This window comes from Lycium barbarum, chromosome 9 (assembly GCF_019175385.1).
Source record: "Lycium barbarum isolate Lr01 chromosome 9, ASM1917538v2, whole genome shotgun sequence".
In the NCBI taxonomy this organism is placed as follows: domain Eukaryota; kingdom Viridiplantae; phylum Streptophyta; class Magnoliopsida; order Solanales; family Solanaceae; genus Lycium; species Lycium barbarum.
This window is the reverse complement of record NC_083345.1, coordinates 118560938-118581926: the sequence shown is the minus strand read 5'-3', so window position 1 is coordinate 118581926 and position 20989 is coordinate 118560938. Positions and strand designations below refer to the sequence as shown.

At 36.9% G+C, this 20989-nt stretch overlaps 1 protein-coding gene across 1 annotated transcript; it reads left to right on the top strand.

Annotated features, from left to right (window-relative positions):
- The first annotated feature begins 12309 nt into the window (after positions 1-12309).
- On the top strand, positions 12310-17628 carry LOC132612249 (uncharacterized). Its single transcript, XM_060326555.1, has 9 exons — positions 12310-12798; positions 12928-13680; positions 13783-15428; positions 15522-16025; positions 16540-16667; positions 16732-16829; positions 16947-17017; positions 17118-17191; positions 17408-17628. The coding sequence occupies exons 1-9, from the start codon at positions 12310-12312 to the stop codon at positions 17626-17628; spliced, it is 3984 nt and encodes a 1327-aa protein (XP_060182538.1).
- Positions 17629-20989: the final 3361 nt, after the last annotated feature.

Below are 20989 nucleotides of genomic sequence, written 5' to 3'. Positions count from 1 at the left end.
TCAGAATTCCCAACAAAGATCTCGTTGACCAAGTCAACCTCAAACAGGCTAAAATTAACTTTCCAACCAAATGATCAAAATGCCCCCAAGACCCTCGAGAACTGAACCAAACACTTAAACAACCTATATTCAATGTTCCAAAGCTAATGAAACCTATGAAATTCCCAAAATGACAATAATATCCTCGATGATGCTTAAAGTCAACCAAACACTTAAGAATTATTTAACTTAGCAAATTTCCAACTTAAGAGATTTCAACTACCCCGAAATTTGTGCCAACCACGCCCACTACACAACAATCCAAAACAAACAAAGGAGTGGTTTCACAAGGGCAAAATGGGCAAAAACATGGAAACAACCAAAATGACCACACGGGTCATTACATAGGGGTGGAAAAATTAGCCCATGAAATTATAAACCACCCAATCCATTCAAGTTTGGGCGGGTCAATGACCCGCTCATTTATTAGTTTAGCGTATATCAGTTTAGCGTATATCAATTTGGGCTAATATGTAGCCCAATTGTGTTGATATGTAAACCTTGCCAAAATAATTTCAAAAAGATACTATTTTATTTGATATGTTATATATAATCAGAATAAGAGAAAAAATAATTTTATTATGTATTTAAAAAATTATATAAGAACAAATAAAAAAGTTGAAACTTAGTAAGAATTGGGTGGGTTGGCTGTTAACCCGCATTTCAACCATTTCAACCCAACTCGTTTCAGCCAAGTAAAACTTGGGCGGGTCAATGACGCACCTATTTTGACCCACCTAAATTTAGTCCAAACCTCCCATTTGTCACCTCTAGCTGTGGAGAAGAGCTACAAAATTTTACTTCTTCCAAAATATAAAAATATTTCTATAACAACCCGTTTGGTCGTTATGTGCGTTTTTATCCTTTTATCCTCGTTGACCCTTCCCGAGTTCTGTTAGAGTGTTTTTTACCAGCAAGGATGGGTGACACGATTCTCGAGATCATCGGGCGATCTTGGTGAGATTTGAGGAATTTAGAATCTTAAAGTAAAAAATGTTTGACCAAAAGTTGAATTTTGGGTAAAAGGATCTTTTGGAAATTTTGTCGATTCCATGAGGTTTGGAGGATCGGTTATGACTTGGTGGGATGTTCTGTTCAGTTTTTGAGGCATTCGGGAACATTTTGTACTCTTGGTTAGAGATTTAGTTTTGGCCGTTTGGGGGTTGACCGAGTCATGGTAATCTTTGTTGGGAATTATAAGGCCACAGTTGAGTTTGTAGCACGTTTTACATGTGTTTGCATGTTTGGTTATCCGGGAGGTCTCGAATGGATGTCGCGATTTTTGGTGGAACTAGGTGAAAACAATATATTTCTGGTTTCTGATGTCCCGCTTCTGCGGGTAAGTGTTCTCCTCTGTAAGTCTACTTATGCGGGACTTGGCCCGCAGACGCTAGATTATGAGGTGTCAAGTGACTCCGCTTATGCAAGCCTTTTATTCTCGTAGGCGCGTTCACATTTGCGAACAAAGTGTCCGTGGATGCGAAAATCGCTGAATCAGAAGCAATAATTTTCCAATTCGAACCATTCTTTCCATTTTCTAATTCTAAATCTAGAGAGTGTTTGTGTGGGCGATTTGCAGAGCTTTCGGGTAAATTCTTCCTTGGGTAAGTTCATATTTCTCCCTTTGTGATTTACTTATATTTAAGAATGGAATCCATAGTAGTTTTAATGAGCTATTTGGGGAAGACGGATTCATGAACCCCGAGGATTATGATTATAAATCTCTTTCAATATAATTAGGTTTTATTGGTAAACTTACTGATTTTAACCATCTAATCATTGTGTAATAAATTACTACGCTTGAATCTTCCTTTTATTCCAAGAATAAAATTCATGGAAGTTAGGGTTTCTTTCTTAATTGAATATTTTTAAATAAAGGGTGAAATTGATTATTGATTGAGTTTAATTAGTGATTGGGTAATGGTATTGAACTTCTGAAGCTTTGGTTAACCTATTTCACTATAAATTCCTAGTTTGCCCTTATGGGCCTAGTTTTCTTCTGTAAAAGGATTGTTTTTTATTTGAATAGTATTGTATCAATATGGGTATCTTTGGTCTCCGTTTCTAATGTAGACTACGTTGTTGAATAGAATTCAAATGTTCGGAAGCTCTTCGAAAGGGCAAGGCTCGTGTTGGATGGTTCGTGGCACCCGCTCGGTATCGAGGTAGGTTACAGTTTACCTTTTTGGTTAGAATTCAATTAGTGAAGCATATATATGAGTTAGATATTGACGAGGAAAGCATGCTACGTCTTCCAGTATGGTGTGGAGGTGAAATCTTATTAGGTTGGCTATGTTGTTTTTTGTGGGCTTGTTGTCTTGTTGTTGCGATTGGACTTGTCGCCCTATTTGCTATGTTGTGACTTGTGTATGCATTAATCTCTCTCGTGTTATGTCATTTATCTTTGTAAAAAGGAAGAATATTGAGATTAGGTTTGAATCGTGATGTGTACTTATGATAAAACATAGATGAGATCTTGATTATGATTTATTGTTGTTTAAGATATCATGCATGACATACATTCTCATTTCATATGATGCATTAATATGAACTGTGATTTGGTACCAAATGATGATAAGTGAGAAAGTGGAACATCCGAGGTCTTTACCGGATCGTGTAAAAGAGAGATGAGAATCTGTGATCCGAGGTTGGTACCGTAGCGGAATATGTTATACTCGCTGCTCGAGGTTTCTTGCCGGGATGAGGGTGTACATTGTCACGACTCAACTAAGGGCTATGACGGGTACCCGGGGCTAACCACCGAGCACCACTCATTCTGTTACTCATCATACTCATTATACACTTCTTACTATTCATGTGCTCATAATCATAGGACAACCATTTTTTATTTGGAAACATAATTACTTTTATATACATAAGCCCTTCGGCTATCAAAATAATATATATCTAATAAGGACATCGTGAGACCATACTACCCACACATATGTATCTACGAGCCTCTACTAGAATACTAGACATATGGAGGGGACAGGACCCCGTCGTGCCCAAAATACGTATATGTACACAAAAGAATAAACCAAATAGCACCTCCGGCATAATGGAGTGCTCCTGTAAATTTGCTAATAGCTCCTATGGATCTGCACCGTCTCCCTGTCTACCTGTGGGCATGAACACAGCGTCCAAAGAAAACGAACGCCAGTATGAATATTGTACTAAGTATGTAAGGCATAAACAATAATAATATATCAATGAAATATGGAGACATCGAGTGAAGAGCGATTTGTAATTGACTGTCACTTAAAATAGAAATAATGCATGCTAACTTACTTCATAATCATCATCATATCATGTATGCATATATGTATAATCTGCCCGACCATATAGGTACGGTGTGATAATCATTAGCCCGCGTCCAAGCCTCCAGCGTCGGTACCATCTCATGCCTCCCACTAGTGGTGTCTGCCCATGCCATCTAGACATGGTGTATACGCTACCCGCTTTAGCGGTGTCTACCCGGCCATATAGGTGCGGTGCGATATCATCATGTACATCTCATAGACTTAGCATATTCTCATCATACTATTATCATAATGCATGACTGGGAACTCAGGACAACTATACTCTATCGGGGTGACATAAGGTCGTGAACCCCTGATTCCGTTATGGAGCATTCATAAGCATTCTGCCTCACCTTGAAGGAATTAGCATATAAGGTGAGTGTATACAATGAACAACATCAATGGATCATAATAAGAATCATTAGCTCTGTAGAAACATAATATCATAGGCCTTAGACTCTTTCGACTTAGACTCATCATCATCATTATCATACTCATAACATATCTCTTATCTTATCTCATATGAAGCTCTTTACTAAGATTAACTCATAATTTTCGGACGTAGGAAAGTCATGAAGCGATAAGGAATATCATGTCATAAGAATCATTCCTTAGAAAGAAAGTACTACCCTTACATACCTTTTCGTTTAGCCACTCTATCGCTTAAACATTCCTCTCCAATATTCACGTTTCTACCTTCAAGAGAGTTTATACTCATATTAGATAATCGATGACATAAGCGCATTTGAACTAAAGCTAGAGAAAAATTGAGCAGTATCTCCTTTTCTTCTACTACTTTCTCCATATCATATATCAACTCCCAAACGTCAATAATAGCATTCATAATATCATCATCAATGACTTTAGTCAAATTCATTATTATCCAATCCCCACAATTTCCTCTCAAGGTCATCCATAATCATAATCATAATACAACGCTACATTCATTCTCATCTAATGTTTCTCTCATGCTCTTAACATCATTCATAACGTAATTACAATCACAATGTATCAAGAATCATGATTCATATCAATCTACTACTCACAATTGCCACTAATCTCATATTTTGTAACCTATTTTCCATCTTCTTCCATAATCCAAGTGTTTCAACTTTTCAATACTTTAAACAACATGGAATAATCATAAAACTCACCTTTGAATGTATAGGAACGGGTTTTGGTTGGCAATACTTCACTTGAAGAAAACCCTAGCTTCAACTTCCAAGGGATTTCTTGACTCTAGCAACCCTAAAGAGCTTCCTTGCACTCTATTCACTTGAATTTATGGTATGAACCTTTGATTTCCCCTTGTATTCTTGAAAATGAAATGTATGGAATATTCTAGAAGCTTGGAGAGAAGTGAAGAAGTGAGGAGAATGAATATAATGAGGTGGGAACGCATTTAAATACTTGGAAAAACTCAGCCCGTCGGGATTTATATGGACCACTTATACGGTTCGTATAACATTGTACGGCCCTTATAAGTGTCTGTGGTTCACCACCATGGAAAACATTCTTGATGGTGGGTTATACGAACCCTTATACGGTCCGTATAAAGTTCTACGGTCCGTATAAGGTGGTCGTGTAACTCACAGTTTTTTTCGAAGTTGTCCTCGTCGTTTCGTTTAATCTCCAACCCTTACACAACCTTCTTAACACTTGTTTAGTACTTCATCAATGATCTAAACATCCCTATAACTAGCCCTCAAGGCCTTACCAAACAATTCTTAACGCAATAATTTACGAAACCTTTCCAAAACCCCACTTATAATCCACTTGTCCTTATCATTCCTTATTTCATCAATTCATATGGCTTCAAAATCTTAACGTATGCATTCTAGGACTACTAAATATTCGTCTTATAGTCTTAAGAACTTTCTGTTACCCTTAAGCTCGCATTGGTTCATTCACTACGCGACGACATGAAATTTCCAAGGTGTAACATACATGCACTTCGCCGGTCTCTCATGGGTCATGACTATTGAGACGTGGAGGTTTCCGTCCTTAGCATGTGTGTAAGGTATGGACAGCTAGCCAATGCATTGCACATGGATTCACGCATTGCATCCATTCTTTATTGCTTGATTTTGTATATGGCACTTGATATTTGAATGGATCTTATGTTGAATTGGTTCGTGAATGTGCTTGATTGCTGACGTGTCTACTTGTTGATTTCTTTCTTCATATATGTGAACTAATTGTTGTCGACCTATAATACTTTCCAGTGCATAGTGTTTGTATTGATACTACCTTGTTGTACTCTTTTTTGAGTGCAGAGTTCGCTATAGGAACCACGTTACGCCCTTGCGAGTGATTCCCAAGACTTCTTATTGAGTTTCCAGGGTGAGCATTATTCCAGCCCGTGGCCCGGAGAACTCTTCTATTTATATTTGTCCTTCTATCTCGAGATAGTATTCAAACACTTATTTATTTTCTATATTCAGACTTATGTCATTTGTAGTGGCTCTTATACTATGACTTGACCATATTCTTGGGGTTTCGTTTGTACTTCCGCACTTTAGATATTTATGATATGATTTGAGACTACTTATATTATTAATCTTCCACATGCTAATTCTAAAAATGGTAGAGTAAAGGAAAGGTCCGCCCACCACGAAGGTTAGTGGGTGCCCGCTCAACCTATGAGTTGGGTCGTGAAAATTTCTCAAATATATTGACCTAATTCAAATTGCTACTCTTTAAATGCAATTCTCTCGACAATAACTTTAACAGAAAATGCTTCTCAAGATAAGCAATTTTAAAAGTTTAACCAACAATCTTCCTCTTTAGTGCAAGTATTGTGTTTCAACCAATAACCTCTGAAATCCTATTGATAGGAATTGTTTTTCGTACCAAAATAGAGATAAAGGAACTAGGTAGGTCCACGTACTCATTTTAGTTTGAAATTAAACTCATCTATATAGAAATGACCAATCATCATAACTAAAAACACCAAGATTTATATTCTAACTAGTAAATTTATTCGTGCTTTGCGCAGTCGCAAAACTTTTTATAAGTACTTGCAAACAAAAAAAAAAATAGTAACAAATATAAGCAACACATACATGGAAATTTCTTTTAGAAAAATTTATATATATAAGAAAAAAGACACATACGAAAACTGAACTCAAATAGAAATATCTCATATGTTTTTTATAAGTGTATAATGATAGACTTCTCAAGGGACACTCCTTTCTTGAAAAAAAAAAAAGACTCGATTAACTCGAACAGTTATTGTATTACTGACTCCATATAAATAACCTACAATTTTGAAGAAAAGAGATCAATTATATAAAAACTATGACACACATAAAGTTACTTAGCTATAACAATTGATTGATCTGTTGAGTAAAGTAGACAACACATTATTATTTATACGAACAAAATAAGCTCCATTCAAATGAGATCTCGACTTTCAACTTTGATATCCTCCATAAACTGTCTACAAAAACTCATAAAATGATCTCTGAAGATGATAATACCGAGAGTTTTTACTCATGATTTCTGAATAAGTACTAATATATGATTGTGAAGTTAAGAGTATTTTTCAAAACTGATAAGAAAAATATTAATTATTAATGAAATAATTAAACTTATTTATACATAATCAATTACTTTAGGAGATATCTTTACAATTAGACGACTCACAGTCAATAATTAGGTTGTTACAAGAACCAAAATAGTAAGATTGCTTAGAAACCTCACCCCAATAACTCCAAATTCAAGATCAAATAAATAGAAATACCGCCTTAACAATTCAAAAGCTCCCCACAATATTATTTTTTAAAGTCTCTTCTTCTTCTTCTTCTTCATTAATGGCACTTTTAACATAACTTATGGATGATTTAATATTTGAACAATTATCTTCTTTTTGTTACTTTCCAAGTTAAAAACGAACTCTGTTTTTCCTTTTCTAAAATTTAAAAACATTTTTTAAAAAATAAAAACTTTATTCTAAAAAATAAAATTTATTCTGTCAAAATTTTATTTATTTCTCAAAGTACTGATATTTAAAGTATTGTATAGTAAGCAAATTGTCATAAAATCCCAATTCACGATATATAGATTTCCCTGTTATTTATGGTTCAAATAATATTGGTATATAATTCTCATATGTCTTACATTGGCTTACTTAAAACTAACTTTTCCTTAACTCTAATAAACTATTGAGACTACAAAGAACATAGAAGTACGAAAAAGAAGTGAAGAAAAAATTCAGTTTGATGAAAGAAGAATTAGTTGCAAAGTAATTGTTACCCAACACACTCACACGTATATCAGAGATATCTAATGATTAAGCCTCTGCCACTTCAATCGAAACAAACATCAATTAGGCTAATATTAGAGACATCTTACAATACCTGAACAATTTGTCCAAAGGAAAGGTTATACATCCCTTGCAAGCAGAAAAGGAGCATAAATGGCACCAACGTGTTCTGTGTCTAAATAAATAGTTTGTATCAACAATATTTAGTGAATATATGGGAGGTATCCTATGCACATACTTTAATTACTTAATTACGGCTTGTGGTAATTCATGTGAAAGATCAAAGTTGGAAAATCAAGTAATAAATTCACCAATTACGATGAAGATTTCGTCTAATCTGTTGGTTTCTTCTCTGCTTTGGCGGGTGGAATCAAGAAAGTGAAAATCCTTATTTGAAGTGGCTAGTTTCGAAGGATCATGTTGAAACGGTGTTTTTCTCTTATTTTGATTTATTAAAGAAACAATTGTTTGGGCGATTTAGAAGCGGTGCTTTCCACGAAGAGGTGCAAATTGCAATAGAAACATAATTATTTGAATGTAATTATTAAGTATTATATTTAAATTAGAGGCAAAAAGAAAAAAGATAAATAGGTTTTCTGATCAATGAGACTTGCCACATCACTGGATCTATGTCTTGGGATTATATTATATAAATATAGATGATAGAGGTAGTCATATGCTTCACAATAAATGTGTGGTTATTTTATAATTTCTCCATTCCCCGGTCTGCTTAAACATTAATAAAAAAAACTAAGAAATCCGAAATTAAAAGACATGAAACTTATGATGTGAAAATGGATTCCATTCAGTTCGAGAGATTAAAGATAGTATTAGTTTTAAATCGGTTAGTATTAGTTTTAAATCGGTTACAAGCTTTTTAATTCGACTATATTATTTTAATTTACACAAATTGCTATTTCATTTTTAACTTTTCAAGAAATAACAGTAAATATACACCGAAATCAATTGTAACAAGACTTTATTCCTCATCCTTGGGAGCCGAATTATAAGTTTTTTGCGCAGATGTCCCTTGAATTGCACTGGTCTTTAATTTCTACCCCTTATATTTGTGTTCTTTAATTTTGCCTATGCTGTTCATTTAATGACAATATTCAGACCTGCTTTGCTTGGCAAATATTCGGTCTTCGGAAACTACATTTTTGTCTCGCTCTGCATATGTTCTGTAGGAATTAAGTTATGAGGCATAAGTTGTGTTGTATTTATGAGATGATATTGAATGTTGAAAGTTTTGTCATGCCCGCCATAACTTGTGGAATGTTATGATACCGAGTGAAATGTAAATTTTGTCAAGCAAAATCTAAAGTCATGATGCACCAAAAGTACTGAAAGAAAAAATTTAAAGATCACAAATTTGAAGAACAAAAATTAAAGACCACCCCGAAATAGGAGAATTTGTGCGAATGACCCTCAAATTTGGACGAGCCCAAGAAGGCCCGGCTTGTAAAGTTCAAAACATTTAATTTTGATTATCAGCTCTGAATAAATTCCCTAATTGTCTTCGTTCAACTTTACTTTTTCAACTCATCCTCAAATAGTATTAGCTCTTATGAGTGACACAACAATAGGAATCATAGGTACCATAATCAATATAATGAACTCCTAGGAACTACTAATAGGCTATCGTTTGCACTGTATCTTTTTAAGGCTACTTTTTAAATTATATTCCCATTAGTTCAGTAAGGTAAATTTCACCTTCAAAAGTAATTGAATAATAATTTGGAAGATACATTTAGCCCACTAAGTTATTTTAACATAATTTAAAGGGTGGTTACAAAAAAAAGGGGCAATTTGCACGATTTCCCTTATTCGGGGGTGGTCTTTAATTTTCGTCCCTCAAATTGGTGGTCTTTAATTATTTAACCTTCGCTGAAATTCCTTGTTTCTGGGTTCGAACCCTTGCTCAATCAAAACTTAAAAGATAATTCGCAAGGTAGAGTTGGGATTCGCAAAGCAACCTTGAGGGGGAGTTTCAAACTCTGCATGAAGTAGAGTTTGCAATCAAACTCTCCCTGAACAGGCAGAGTTTGACTGATCATGTGGAGTTTGACTGCATACTCTGACTGATCAAGTAGAGTTTGACTGCAAATAACTCTACTTAAGGCAGAGTATTGCCTTCAGGCATAAGCCAAACTCTCTCTTAAGGCAAAGTTTTGCCTTCAAGCATAAGACAAATTCTACCTTAAGGTAGAGGTTTGCATTAAGGCATTTTTTTTTTAACTCGGTTAGAATTTTGCAAAGCTCTGCCTTAAGGCCTAACTTTTGTTTAAATAGGCCGAACTTTGCTATGAAACTCTGTCTTGCGATTTTTTTTATTTTTCTTTTACTGAGCCACGGTTCAAACCCCAACCCTCATAGTATTAGGCGAAGGGCAAAAATTAAAGACCACCAATTTGAGAGGTAAAAATTAAAGACCAGTGCATTTGAAGGGCAATCCACACAAAAAATGGGAAAAAAAACATTTGTTCAAATGTCCCTAGGTTATATGTACCTGAAACGTAAAACCCTACCTTGAGAGCTTCTCTCTCCTGGAGACGTGAAACCCATGCCGGAGACAGGATTTTTTGGGCTGTTCATGGCCTCTCCGGCCAATGGGCAACCTCCCACTGAGGTTGTCCCTCCTAACCCACCCTTAAATAACTTAAATAATACAATTCCCATGCATTTTAAAGCATCAAGTTCACATGCCATGGTTAATAATGGCGGAACTACTACTACTCCACCACTTGATTTTTCGAAACTGCTATAGCCAGCAGCTCTTAACGTTAACAGCAGTGGAATCTCGACCACTGCCAATACTCCTAACAGTGGCGAAGTGGTTCCACCAATCCCTTTAAAACCCATCGTTTATATGCATGGGGAACCAACAATTCAATATACTATGTAAGAAATTAATCATATGGTCATTCAAGAGGAATTACAATTTGCAGTTATTGGTAAGTTTACGTACGGAGTGCCCGACATGCAATTTCTACGTACTAATCTTGCTAGGCAGTGTGAACTAAAAGCAGAAGCTACAATCGGTTTGCTGTGTAATAGACACATTTTAATTTGGTGTAAGTTGTTTGAAGATTACGTAACTCTCATGTCGAAACCTGTGTTTTGGATTAAGGAATCACAATGGTACTACTCTATGCGAACACTCAAATGGGACCCATGGTTTGATCCGGAGAAAGAGACGAGCATTGCAATTGCATGGATTTCTTTTCCAACTTTAGCGCCAAATTATTTTGGTCAGTCTCAATTGTTTTCAATGGCTGCAGCAGTAGGTACGCCACTAACATTAGACTTGGCTACCAAAAATAAGACACGACCAAGTTGTGCTCGTGTCAAGGTGGAGGTCGATTTATTGAAGGAACATCCTAAGCGAGTGGCTATACAAGCTGTTAATAGTGCTACTGGAGAATTTAAAACCAAGTGGGTGACGATACAATATGATTTCACGCCGAAGTATTGTAAAGAGTGCTGCCTGCAAGGTCACGACCAAGAAACATGTTGGAAAATTCACCCAGAATTGCTTCCTGAGAAGGAAATTGAAGAAGGAGGAGAGGGTGAGGAGAAGGAGGTGCAAGTTCATATTGCAGAGGATAAAGGCAAATACGCGGCTGCTACAAATAAGGTGCAGGAACTAGGTACAAGCAGAAATGTTAGAAGGCAAGCACAATTCAAGCAAGCAAATTATAAAAATAGGAACCATGTTATTAAGGTGTTGGAGAGTGGGAAAGTGGTTTGCAATGTGAAGGACTTATACAAATGGCAACCTAACAAAGGTAAGAAACAGCAGAATATTAATGGAAACAAGCAGTTGAATATGGCCTTGCCAGCAGTTGAGGTAAATGGTCCAAAGAATGTAGGAAAACAGCTCGGCTCTGTTCAAATTGCCAATAAATTTGATGTTTTAGATGGTGTTGAAGAGGGGCTAGAAGAAGGAGTTGTTGATGACGACAAGCAGCTGATGGTAGTAGCAGTTCTCAATTCTGCTATTAATACTCCAGTTGTGGAAGTTGCAGAGATTCCAAATGTAGGAAATAGCATTGGAAAGCAGGTCAATACAGTGGTGCATTCCTCTGATGTGGTCACATTAATTGATGATGGGAATAAGGGAGTGGAGAAGCCCCTTAATGTTGATGCACCTGTTTATACTCCAGGCAAAAGACAGAATTCACCAATTCAAACTAAACAGTGGGTGCAAAGTGTTTTTACTAAATATGCAGATCCTTCAGTTAGTTATGGTCCTGGTGAGGAAAGGAAACTTTGGAGTGAACAAATTGAATAGAATAATGTAGAAAAGGAAATTCAAGGAGATAGAGCAGTTAGTGAGGAAGTTTCACTGGGGTCAGCACAACAGATTCATGCAATGTTCAACAAAGTAATAGAGGAAGAAGAAGAAGTGGATAGTTCAAATGCAGCAGATAAAACTCAGACAGTTGATAAACAAGGTGGCATGAGGCATGATGCAGATGATAAGGTGAAAACCAAAAATGCAGATACTCAGGTTCAGGAAGAGAATGCAGCCAATGATCTTCTTGAACAACAAGCAGTTAGTGCAAGTTCTAATGCAATCAAATCACATGAGAGTCAGCAGGGGACTTCAATAGCTAGTGGTTACATACAGAGCAAACAAACAGTTGCTCTAGTACCAGGGAACAAAAGCAGTGGGAAAAATTGAAGAGTGGTTCTAAGCTAATGCTGTCACATGGAAAGGAGAAGCATGGTGATAAGGTACAAATTTCAGATAGCTTGCAGGAGTATAGCCTAGATGGGAATGATATTGATGAATTTCAAGATCAGATTGTTGTTGTAGAATCTGGACTTCAAACTCAATATGCTGCTAAACTGGTAGAAAAGCAGCAGGAATTGAGCCTAATAATGACCAAAATGACTGGTGTTGCTTCAGATAATAAGCAGCAGTTGTCTGGTACAGGGCATGCGAAGGATATCATCAAGGCTAATTCTGGGGCTCAGATAGCAAGACGAAACAAAGCTGATCTGGGGTATAAGGGAAGTATTTTTACATGGTGGAATGGGAGAGGGGCAGATGATTGTATATTCAAGAGGTTGGATAGGTGTTTGGGCAACTTTGAGCTTCAACATTTGTTTCCAGGCTTGGAAATCACTCATTTGATCAAGTTTGGTTCGGATCACTCTCCGTTGCTGATTGAATGCAAACAAGAGGTTCAGCAATTTAAGAAATCTTTCAAATTCTTAAATTTCTGGACTAAGCATGATACGTTTATTGATGTGGTGAAATAAAATTGGGAGACGGATGTGGTTGCTAATTCTTTCATGACCTTTAATGTGAAGCTGAAGAAAATGAAACAGGTTTTATCCCAATGGAGCAAGTCCACTTATGGTGATATTTTTCAGCAGATCACTAACCTTGAGGAAGTGATTAAAGCTCATGAAGCACTCTTTGAGTCAAATCCCTCTTATGCTAACAGGGAAAAACTCATGAAAGTGCAAGTTGAATTTACTAGAGTATTGTATTTGGAGGAGGAATTTTGGAAGCAAAAAGCTGGAATGTCTTGGTTTCAAGATGGTGACAAGAATTCCAAATTATTCCATGCTTATGTGAAGGGCAGAAGAAAAATTCTACAGTTGAAAAGAATACAGAACTCGCAGGGGCAATGGCTTGACAATGAGGAAGAGATTGCAGAGGAGGCTGTTGGATTTTTCCAGGCACAATTTCATGAAACTGTGGTTCCTACACAGTTTGATATTCTAAAACATGTTCCTTCCATGATTAGTAACGTGCAAAATGAAGAACATGTTGCAGTTCCTACGAAAGAAGAGGTGAAACAGGCTGTTTTTGGTTTAAATAGTACAAGTGCAGGTGGTCCTGATGGTTTTACAGGCTTGTTCTTCCAAACATGTTGGGATATTGTTGGGGATGATATTTTCAATATGGTTTGGTACTTCTTCAGAGGTTTTGAACTGCCTAGGTACATTACTCATACTAATCTTGTGTTGTTGCCAAAGAAGAAAGATGTCCAGACTTTTAGTGACATGAGGCCTATTAGTCTGAGTAATTTTGTGAACAAGGTGTTTTCCAGAGTGGTACATGAGAGGATGGTGCATTTGTTGCCGGATTCGATATCATAGAATCAAGCAGGATTTGTGAGGGGTAGAAGCATTGTGGAGAATATTTTATTGACACAGGAAATAACCACTGATATCAGACTTAGAACCAATAAAGGCAAGAAGAATGTCAATGCTATTGTTCCTAATGTTGTGATGAAATTGGATATGACAAAGGCCTATGATAGGCTGTCATGGATTTTTCTTACAAATGTTCTGAGGAAAATGGGATTTTGTGAGCAGTTTATAAGTCTGATTTATGAAATTGTGGGAAATAATTGGTATTCGGTACTTATTAATGGCCAGCCTCATGGTTTCTTTCACTCTACTAGGGGTGTGAAGCAAGGTGATTCTTTGTCGCCTACTTTGTTCATATTAGCTTCTGAAGTATTATCAAGGGGTTTGAATGCTTTGTATAGCAATTTGTGGTTCACTGGGTTTGGTGTGCCTAAGTGGAGTCCAAAAATTAACCACCTTGCGTATGCAGATGATACTATCATATTTTCCTCATCATGTGAGATTTCATTGGGTTTGATCATGAATGTTTTTACTGAATATGAACAAGCTTCTGGACAGTTGATCAACAAGGCCAAAAGTTCAGTTTATTTGCATGATAGGGTTGATGAGGAGATATTTCGGCAGGTTGAAAGGGTTACTGGCATTGCAAGGAAGGAATTTCCTGTGATATATCTTGGCTGTCCCATTTATTATGCAAGGAGCAAGATGTCTTTCTATTCAGAACTTATAGCAAAGGTGAGAAACAGATTACAAGGGTGGAAAGGGAAGTTATTGTCATTTGGTGGAAGGGCAATTCTGTTGAAGCATGTGTTACAGGCCATGCCTATGCATTTGTTGTCTGCTGTTGACCCACCTTCATTTGTGATTAAGAAACTGCACAAGGTGTTTGCTCAATTTTTCTGGAGCAACACTGTTGGTGAGAGGGGCAGGCATTGGACAGGTTGGGATATTGTTTGCTTGCCTTGTGATGAGGGTGGTCTCGGTTTCAGATCACTTAGCGATATGTCCATGGCATTGTTTGCTAAGTTATGGTGGAACTTTAGAACCAAACCATCACTGTGGAGTTATTTCATGAGCAACAAGTACTTAAAGAAAAACAACTCTATACTAGTGTCATGGAAAAAAGGTTCACACAGTTGGAGGAAAATGCTTCAAGCAAGGGACTTAATTGATCATAAGATATGGTGGCAGCTTAGAATGGGGTCCTCATTGTTTTGGTTTGATAATTGGACTGGTTTGGGACCTTTTTATTTTCTAACACCGTCTGATTTCTATTGTAATGAAGCGATTAATAATGTGTCTGATGTAGTCACAGAAGGCAGATGGCATGAACAAGCAATCAGAAATAACCTTCCTGAAGAATACGCAGATTACATTCTTAAAGAATTGCAGCCTCCAGCTAGGGGTGATGAACTTGACAAACCTTGGTGGAGTTTGGAAACTCAAGGTGATTTCACGGTTAAGTCAGCATGGGAATTTATAAGAAGCAGAGGTGAAAAGAGGGATGTGTACAAGAAGATTTGGATGAAAGGGTTGCCATTCAAGATTTCTTTCTTAATGTGGAGGGTGTGGCATTTTAAAGTGTCTTTGGATGATGTTATTAGAAGTTGGGGATATCACATGCCTACTATGTGCATGTGTTGTGCTAATCCCAAAGAAGAAACTGTCCCCCATATTTTCTTGAGATGTGAAACTGCTCAAAAAACATGGTCTTATTTTTGTGGTGCTGCAGGTAGAAATATAGATGGCATGCATTTGCACCAAGTTATTACAACGTGATGGACTGCTGATGTAATACCAAGGATAAAACCAATCTTTTATGCCATCCCTTCTATCATTGTTTGGGAGTTGTGGAAGAAGAGAAATGGTGACAAGCATAGGAACAAGGTGTCAATTAGTAGAGTCATTTATCAGGCTTCAACTAATACTCAACAATTTGTGAGATTGAGGAAGCCATGTATCAAAAATGTCCCTCACAGGTGGCCTGAAATTCTGAGAATTCTGGAAAATTATGTTCCAAGGTTGCAGGTGACTAAGGTATGGTGGAAACTGCCTGTTGAAGGTTGCTTGAAATGCAACACTGATGGTGCTACTAGGGGCAACCAAGGTAGAAGCTCATATGCATTTTGTGTAAGGGATGCTACAGGTAACTTGGTTTATGCAAAAGCTAAAGAAATGGAGGACAACACTAACACTGAATCCGAGGCTATGGCATTTCTTGAAGCTGCAAGATATTGTATTTCTCAACAGGTGTATTCTTTCATATTGGAGACTGATTCACTCTTATTGAAAAACATTTTAGAGAGGTAGTGGAAACCCCCTTGGAATATAGCCTTTGCTGTAGAGGAGATTTTGGAGATTATTGATAATGCTGATGTCCAGGTATTGCATATCATGAGAGAGGGCAATCAATTAGCTGATCACTTGGATAATTATGCCCTCGATCATGGGGAGGTGATTGAGAATTCCTTTATAGATCTGGATCCAATAGGAAGAAAGATTCTCAATAGTGACAAGTTGCAGTGTCCCCATTTGAGAATTAGAACTCAAAAGAGATATTGATGAATGCTGGAGTGCCTATTGACAGGATATCAATGTGTGGCATTGGCACTAGTTGCCCATTATACTGATAACTTGACAATAAGTAGGAGGATGGTGGAATTCATTGGTATTTCTTAATGAGGGGCAAAATGGGAAATATGGTTTTCCAGGTCAAAAAGTCTGTTAGGATGATGGATAATGATGTATACAACCATTTTAAAATATGTTGTATGGAGAACCTGAGGGTTTTGAATATCAAGACTGATTTTTCATAATCAGGGGCAAAATGGGAAATATGGTTTTTTTGGTTGAAACGCTTGATGGGAAGATACAGATTGATGGAACCATTCATTTACAACTGTTTTGGGTGGAGAGCCTGGAAAAATCAATGCTATGGGTAGCAGTTGGTAAACAGCAGCTCACAAAAAAAATATATAAGCAGAGAATATGGGATGCTGGTGTGAAAAACAGGAATATGGGAAGGGAGTTGGTACATCTGGGATTATACTGCTGGAGGACACAACATGTGTGATGCTGGTGTGAAGAAGAGGAATATGGGAAGGGAGTTGGTACATCTGGGATTATACTGGTGGAGGACACAACTTCAGGTTCATAACAGCTGTTGAGCTGGTGTTGGCAACACTAGCAGTATTGAGGAATTTATCCTTGTATGTATGCTGTAGTAGGACCAAGTTGAAGGCTCCTGTGAAGGCATTAACATCATAACCTGGCTGAGAATTTGCATGGAGATACAAGGGTATTGAGTTGGAGAAAAAGGGATCACAGCAATCATGTTCAAGTCCTATGGGAAGAGAACATGATGGTATTTTCTACTCACATTGGTTTCTGTTTTGCAGGTACTTTAGCAAGGACAGTGCAGGTTCAGCATGGACTCACAATAACAAAAGGAAGACACGACAACTGGAAGATGGTTACATCACTGATCTATCATGAGGAAATGAGGTGATGTAATTTGAGCAAAGTAAACAAAGGCAGCAAGATACATACATCATCTGAAAGGAATCACTGCAGCTTGAAGAAGCAAGTACTGTTGTTCATAGCAGCTAGAAAAATCAAAGCAGTGCAATTAGGTGTGCAGTGCTGCTAAAGGGCTGCAGTCTTGGTTTACTAATAGTGTTTTCTGCAGATGCTGGTCTGGGTAATAAGTGCAGAAATATAAGAGGTTTGCAGCTGCAGAATGACAACATCACAAGTTACAAAGCAGAAGGGACTAACAGGAATTCTATCAAAAGGTGTAGTGGACAACAAAAGATGGCCAGGGATGAAGCTGTTGCTAACTTTGTGCAGCACTGCTGTGGCACAAGTGCTGCTGATAGCAACCTGGTTCAGTGGTGTCAAGGAAAATAAACTGCATCACTGGAGCAAAAAGAAACAAAGCTACTGTTTGGGAATCCAGGAAGAGTTACTACAACATTCTACAGGTTCTAGTTGGTATATGGACAACAACTTTTTCAGATTAATATACACAAATATACCGGTGGTATACACGGTATATGGTCATATTTGGGACTGCTTGAGCTATGCACTCCTGATCTATTTATTGTTTTTTTTCTCAGTGGGTGGTATTAGCACCCCGGGATGCTCATCCTACTGAGGAATTATCAATATTTGGAGAATGTAGCGTCCTTAGGCAAGGTTCGGATGATTGGATCATCAGCTGCTCAAGCTCAAGTTATTTATTTTATTTTTCACTTATACTTCACTTCTTTTAATTAATTTTTTAGCAATTTGTAGTATCAAGTTAAGACAAACTATAAGTCTTAATTTGGTCATTAGTTTAATTTGCTCTTATTATTAGCCGTTGGCTACATTTGTAAAGAATTTTTGGAGTTGTTTTGAGAAAAATTAATAAAATTAGCCCTAGGCACCAAAATGCCTAGTGGACTTTAAAAAAAAAAAAAAATTATATGTACCTAAAAATGCGATAGCTGAAGGCTTTTTTTTGGGGGGGGGGGGGGGGGGGACTGGAATTTGGGACTCTATGGTCATTTAGCCAAATGAATGACAATAAATAATCCAGCTTAATTTTATTAGCAAGTTTTAGCTTAATTTGGCATGTTTAATAATTTTTTGGCACCCTATGGCAAATAAAGAGGCTGTTATAAAATTGGAACAATATACAAAACAAAATTTAGAAAAGAGAAAGAGATATAGAAAGGAGAATATAAAAGATTATCTATCTCATTCAAGAGTTTTTTCCATAAGACCACACGTCCACACCCATGGGATCCAAAGTACATATTGAATATCACAAGAATTAAATATATTAACATAAAAAGATACATGAGCTGGTCAACTGGTTCATAGAGATGCATGAAGAAATAGCTACGGGCCCGAATCCGGATATAGTCAGGCTTTAATGTGGGTACCGAACACAGAGAGAAAAATAAAAATAAAAATTATTCATAATACTCTTCTTTGATGTCCATTAAAATATAATCTGTCTCGTTAAAATATTACTACTAGACAAGTAGACATTATGAACAAATTCTAGTGAGAAAAAATAATATATCTCGCAACACATGCAGTTTGAAACCCTGAATAGATTGCCGATAATAAGCCGGAGCAATGATAATTGGCTCATTAAAAATCTTACAAAAAATTCAAACACAAAATCTTAAATAAGGTTTAAAAAAAAAGTATCATGCATATGTTATTCCCCGTACTGAAACATCACTTAAATTAATTTCCCTGTAGAATAACATGATATAACAGTATTCTCACAAGCAAATAAATAACTTGTTTGAGATTAAACTTTAGTAGATTAGGCAAATATTGAAAAATTTGTTAGATAAATAAATTCATATCGACGAGTCCTTTTAAAAAATATTATTAAACCAATTAATTCCAGTATTCACATAGAAGTAAAATATATCTTGTTAGCAAATTGTTATACTCATGATTTTAGCAAGAGACATAAGTGCACCTATTGCAAATGATACTTCAGGTTGCACTTGGTACTTCAGGATGCAGAAGTTTTTTCTCATTTGATGAAGTTTATATTTACTTAAGTTAAGCGATCAAATAACATCTATTAATACACGTTTTATCCAAGTAAAAACGTTTTATCATTCTTTTCTCTTAATTTTTGGACAAACATTCAATTTGTCAAATGCTCAATTTATTTATTTATTTGGTTAAACAACCTTAACATAGGTTAACTATCTATTACATTAGCCATAGTGTTTGTTGGAGACATTCCTCGGTTAAGTCCAAAAGGATTAACTTATTCTTTGAAAAGTAGTTCCTTCATGTCAGCCCAAAAACTTTTATCTGCATACGCCGGAGGAACTATCATCTGCTTTGTAGCATCAAAACTTCTTCTTTTTGCTCCTTCCTTAGTTAGAGCATCCGCTGCTTGGTTCTGCTCCCTGTAGAGATTTTTGATCTGTGGTTCCCCAACTGCGCCATCATAAATCTGCATTCATGAATTAAAGCATTGTAAGTTTCATGTCCATTACTAATGATATGAGTTAACTCTGTTGAGTCACTTTCCACCAAAATTGGTTTCAAGTTTTGTTGTACTGTTGTGGTTAGGCCTTCTAATAGTGCATCAATTTTAGTGTTGGATTTTGTTGCAAAGGGTAAGTTTTTAGTGAAGCTAACCACCGAGTCCCCATTGTTGTTTCTAGTCACTCCTCCCAAGCCCCCAATTCCAGGGTTCCTAATGCAAGCTTCATTAGTGTTGAGTTTATAGAAACCTCTATCTGGTGGAATCCATCTCATATGGATGTTCGTGGTGGGTCTGGTGGTGTTGGAGATTTCCAATGAGTGGGCAATATTCAATGGCTTTTGACCAAGTGTCCTTGTTGTTGATGGGGTCCTTTCTTGTGGTTGAAATTGTTACTATTTCTCGTCAGCAATATGTGCCAAAAACAAAAGGGAATAATATCATTCCATAGTAGAGAGGTATCAAAGTGATTGTTTTTTATGTTGTCAAGGGTGCCGGCCCAGTTATGAGGGCTGAAATGAATCATCTTGCCTTGATTATCAGGTTTGGTGAGGTAGCAAATATTGTGCTAAAAGGTCAAGGCATTTGTACAGTTAAAGAATACGTGGTGAATGTCTTCATTGGTGGCATTGCAGAAGCTGCACTGATTTTGGATACTGAACCCTATGCAATTGGTATAATTATTTGTTGGGAGCCTCTCATGATGGAGGGTCCATATGAAGACTTGATTTTATTTGAAGTGTTTAAATTCAAGATCCAATAAAAATTAGCATGGTGATTATGGGGGTTCCTTCTTGTACTATTATCAATGACAAAGTAGGCAGGCTGGTGAACTTTCAATTACTGTTAAGGCTGCTCCAAACGATGTTGTTTGTTCTTCTAGAGTTGGAAGGAATGAAGACATCTGTAATGACATTAAAGAGGGATGGAGGAAGCTCAAAGGGGAGCTGGTGGAGGTTCCAGTTGTCATTGTTATAAACAGTAGCAACCTTGATGTGTTCGGAATCCTGAGAAAGAGGGCCTTGAATTTGAAGTCTAAGTTTTCCCATGTTGGGAACCCATTTGCGCCTCCCCCCCCCCCCCTCCCCCCCCCCCCCAAGTAGGTACCATTTCCATTGTGAATGACAGTGAAAACACCCTTACCACAAGTACTCCATCCATGTAGAACAGCCTTCCAAGTTCTAGTTTTCCCGCTTATGCTTCTTTGGCAAGTTCTGCAGTGCTTATGGATGAGAATGGAAGCCCAATTAACACAGG

Bases quoted from the DNA above. Each gene is read 5' to 3' on its own strand.
- LOC132612249 (XM_060326555.1), top strand. From the start codon at position 12,310: ATGCTGTCACATGGAAAGGAGAAGCATGGTGATAAGGTACAAATTTCA. The intron at 15,429-15,521 runs GTCTTATTTTTG...TGTAATACCAAG, and splicing joins GAAACTGCTCAAAAAACATG to GATAAAACCAATCTTTTATG. The intron at 17,018-17,117 runs GTATTGAGTTGG...TCTGTTTTGCAG, and splicing joins ATTTGCATGGAGATACAAGG to GTACTTTAGCAAGGACAGTG.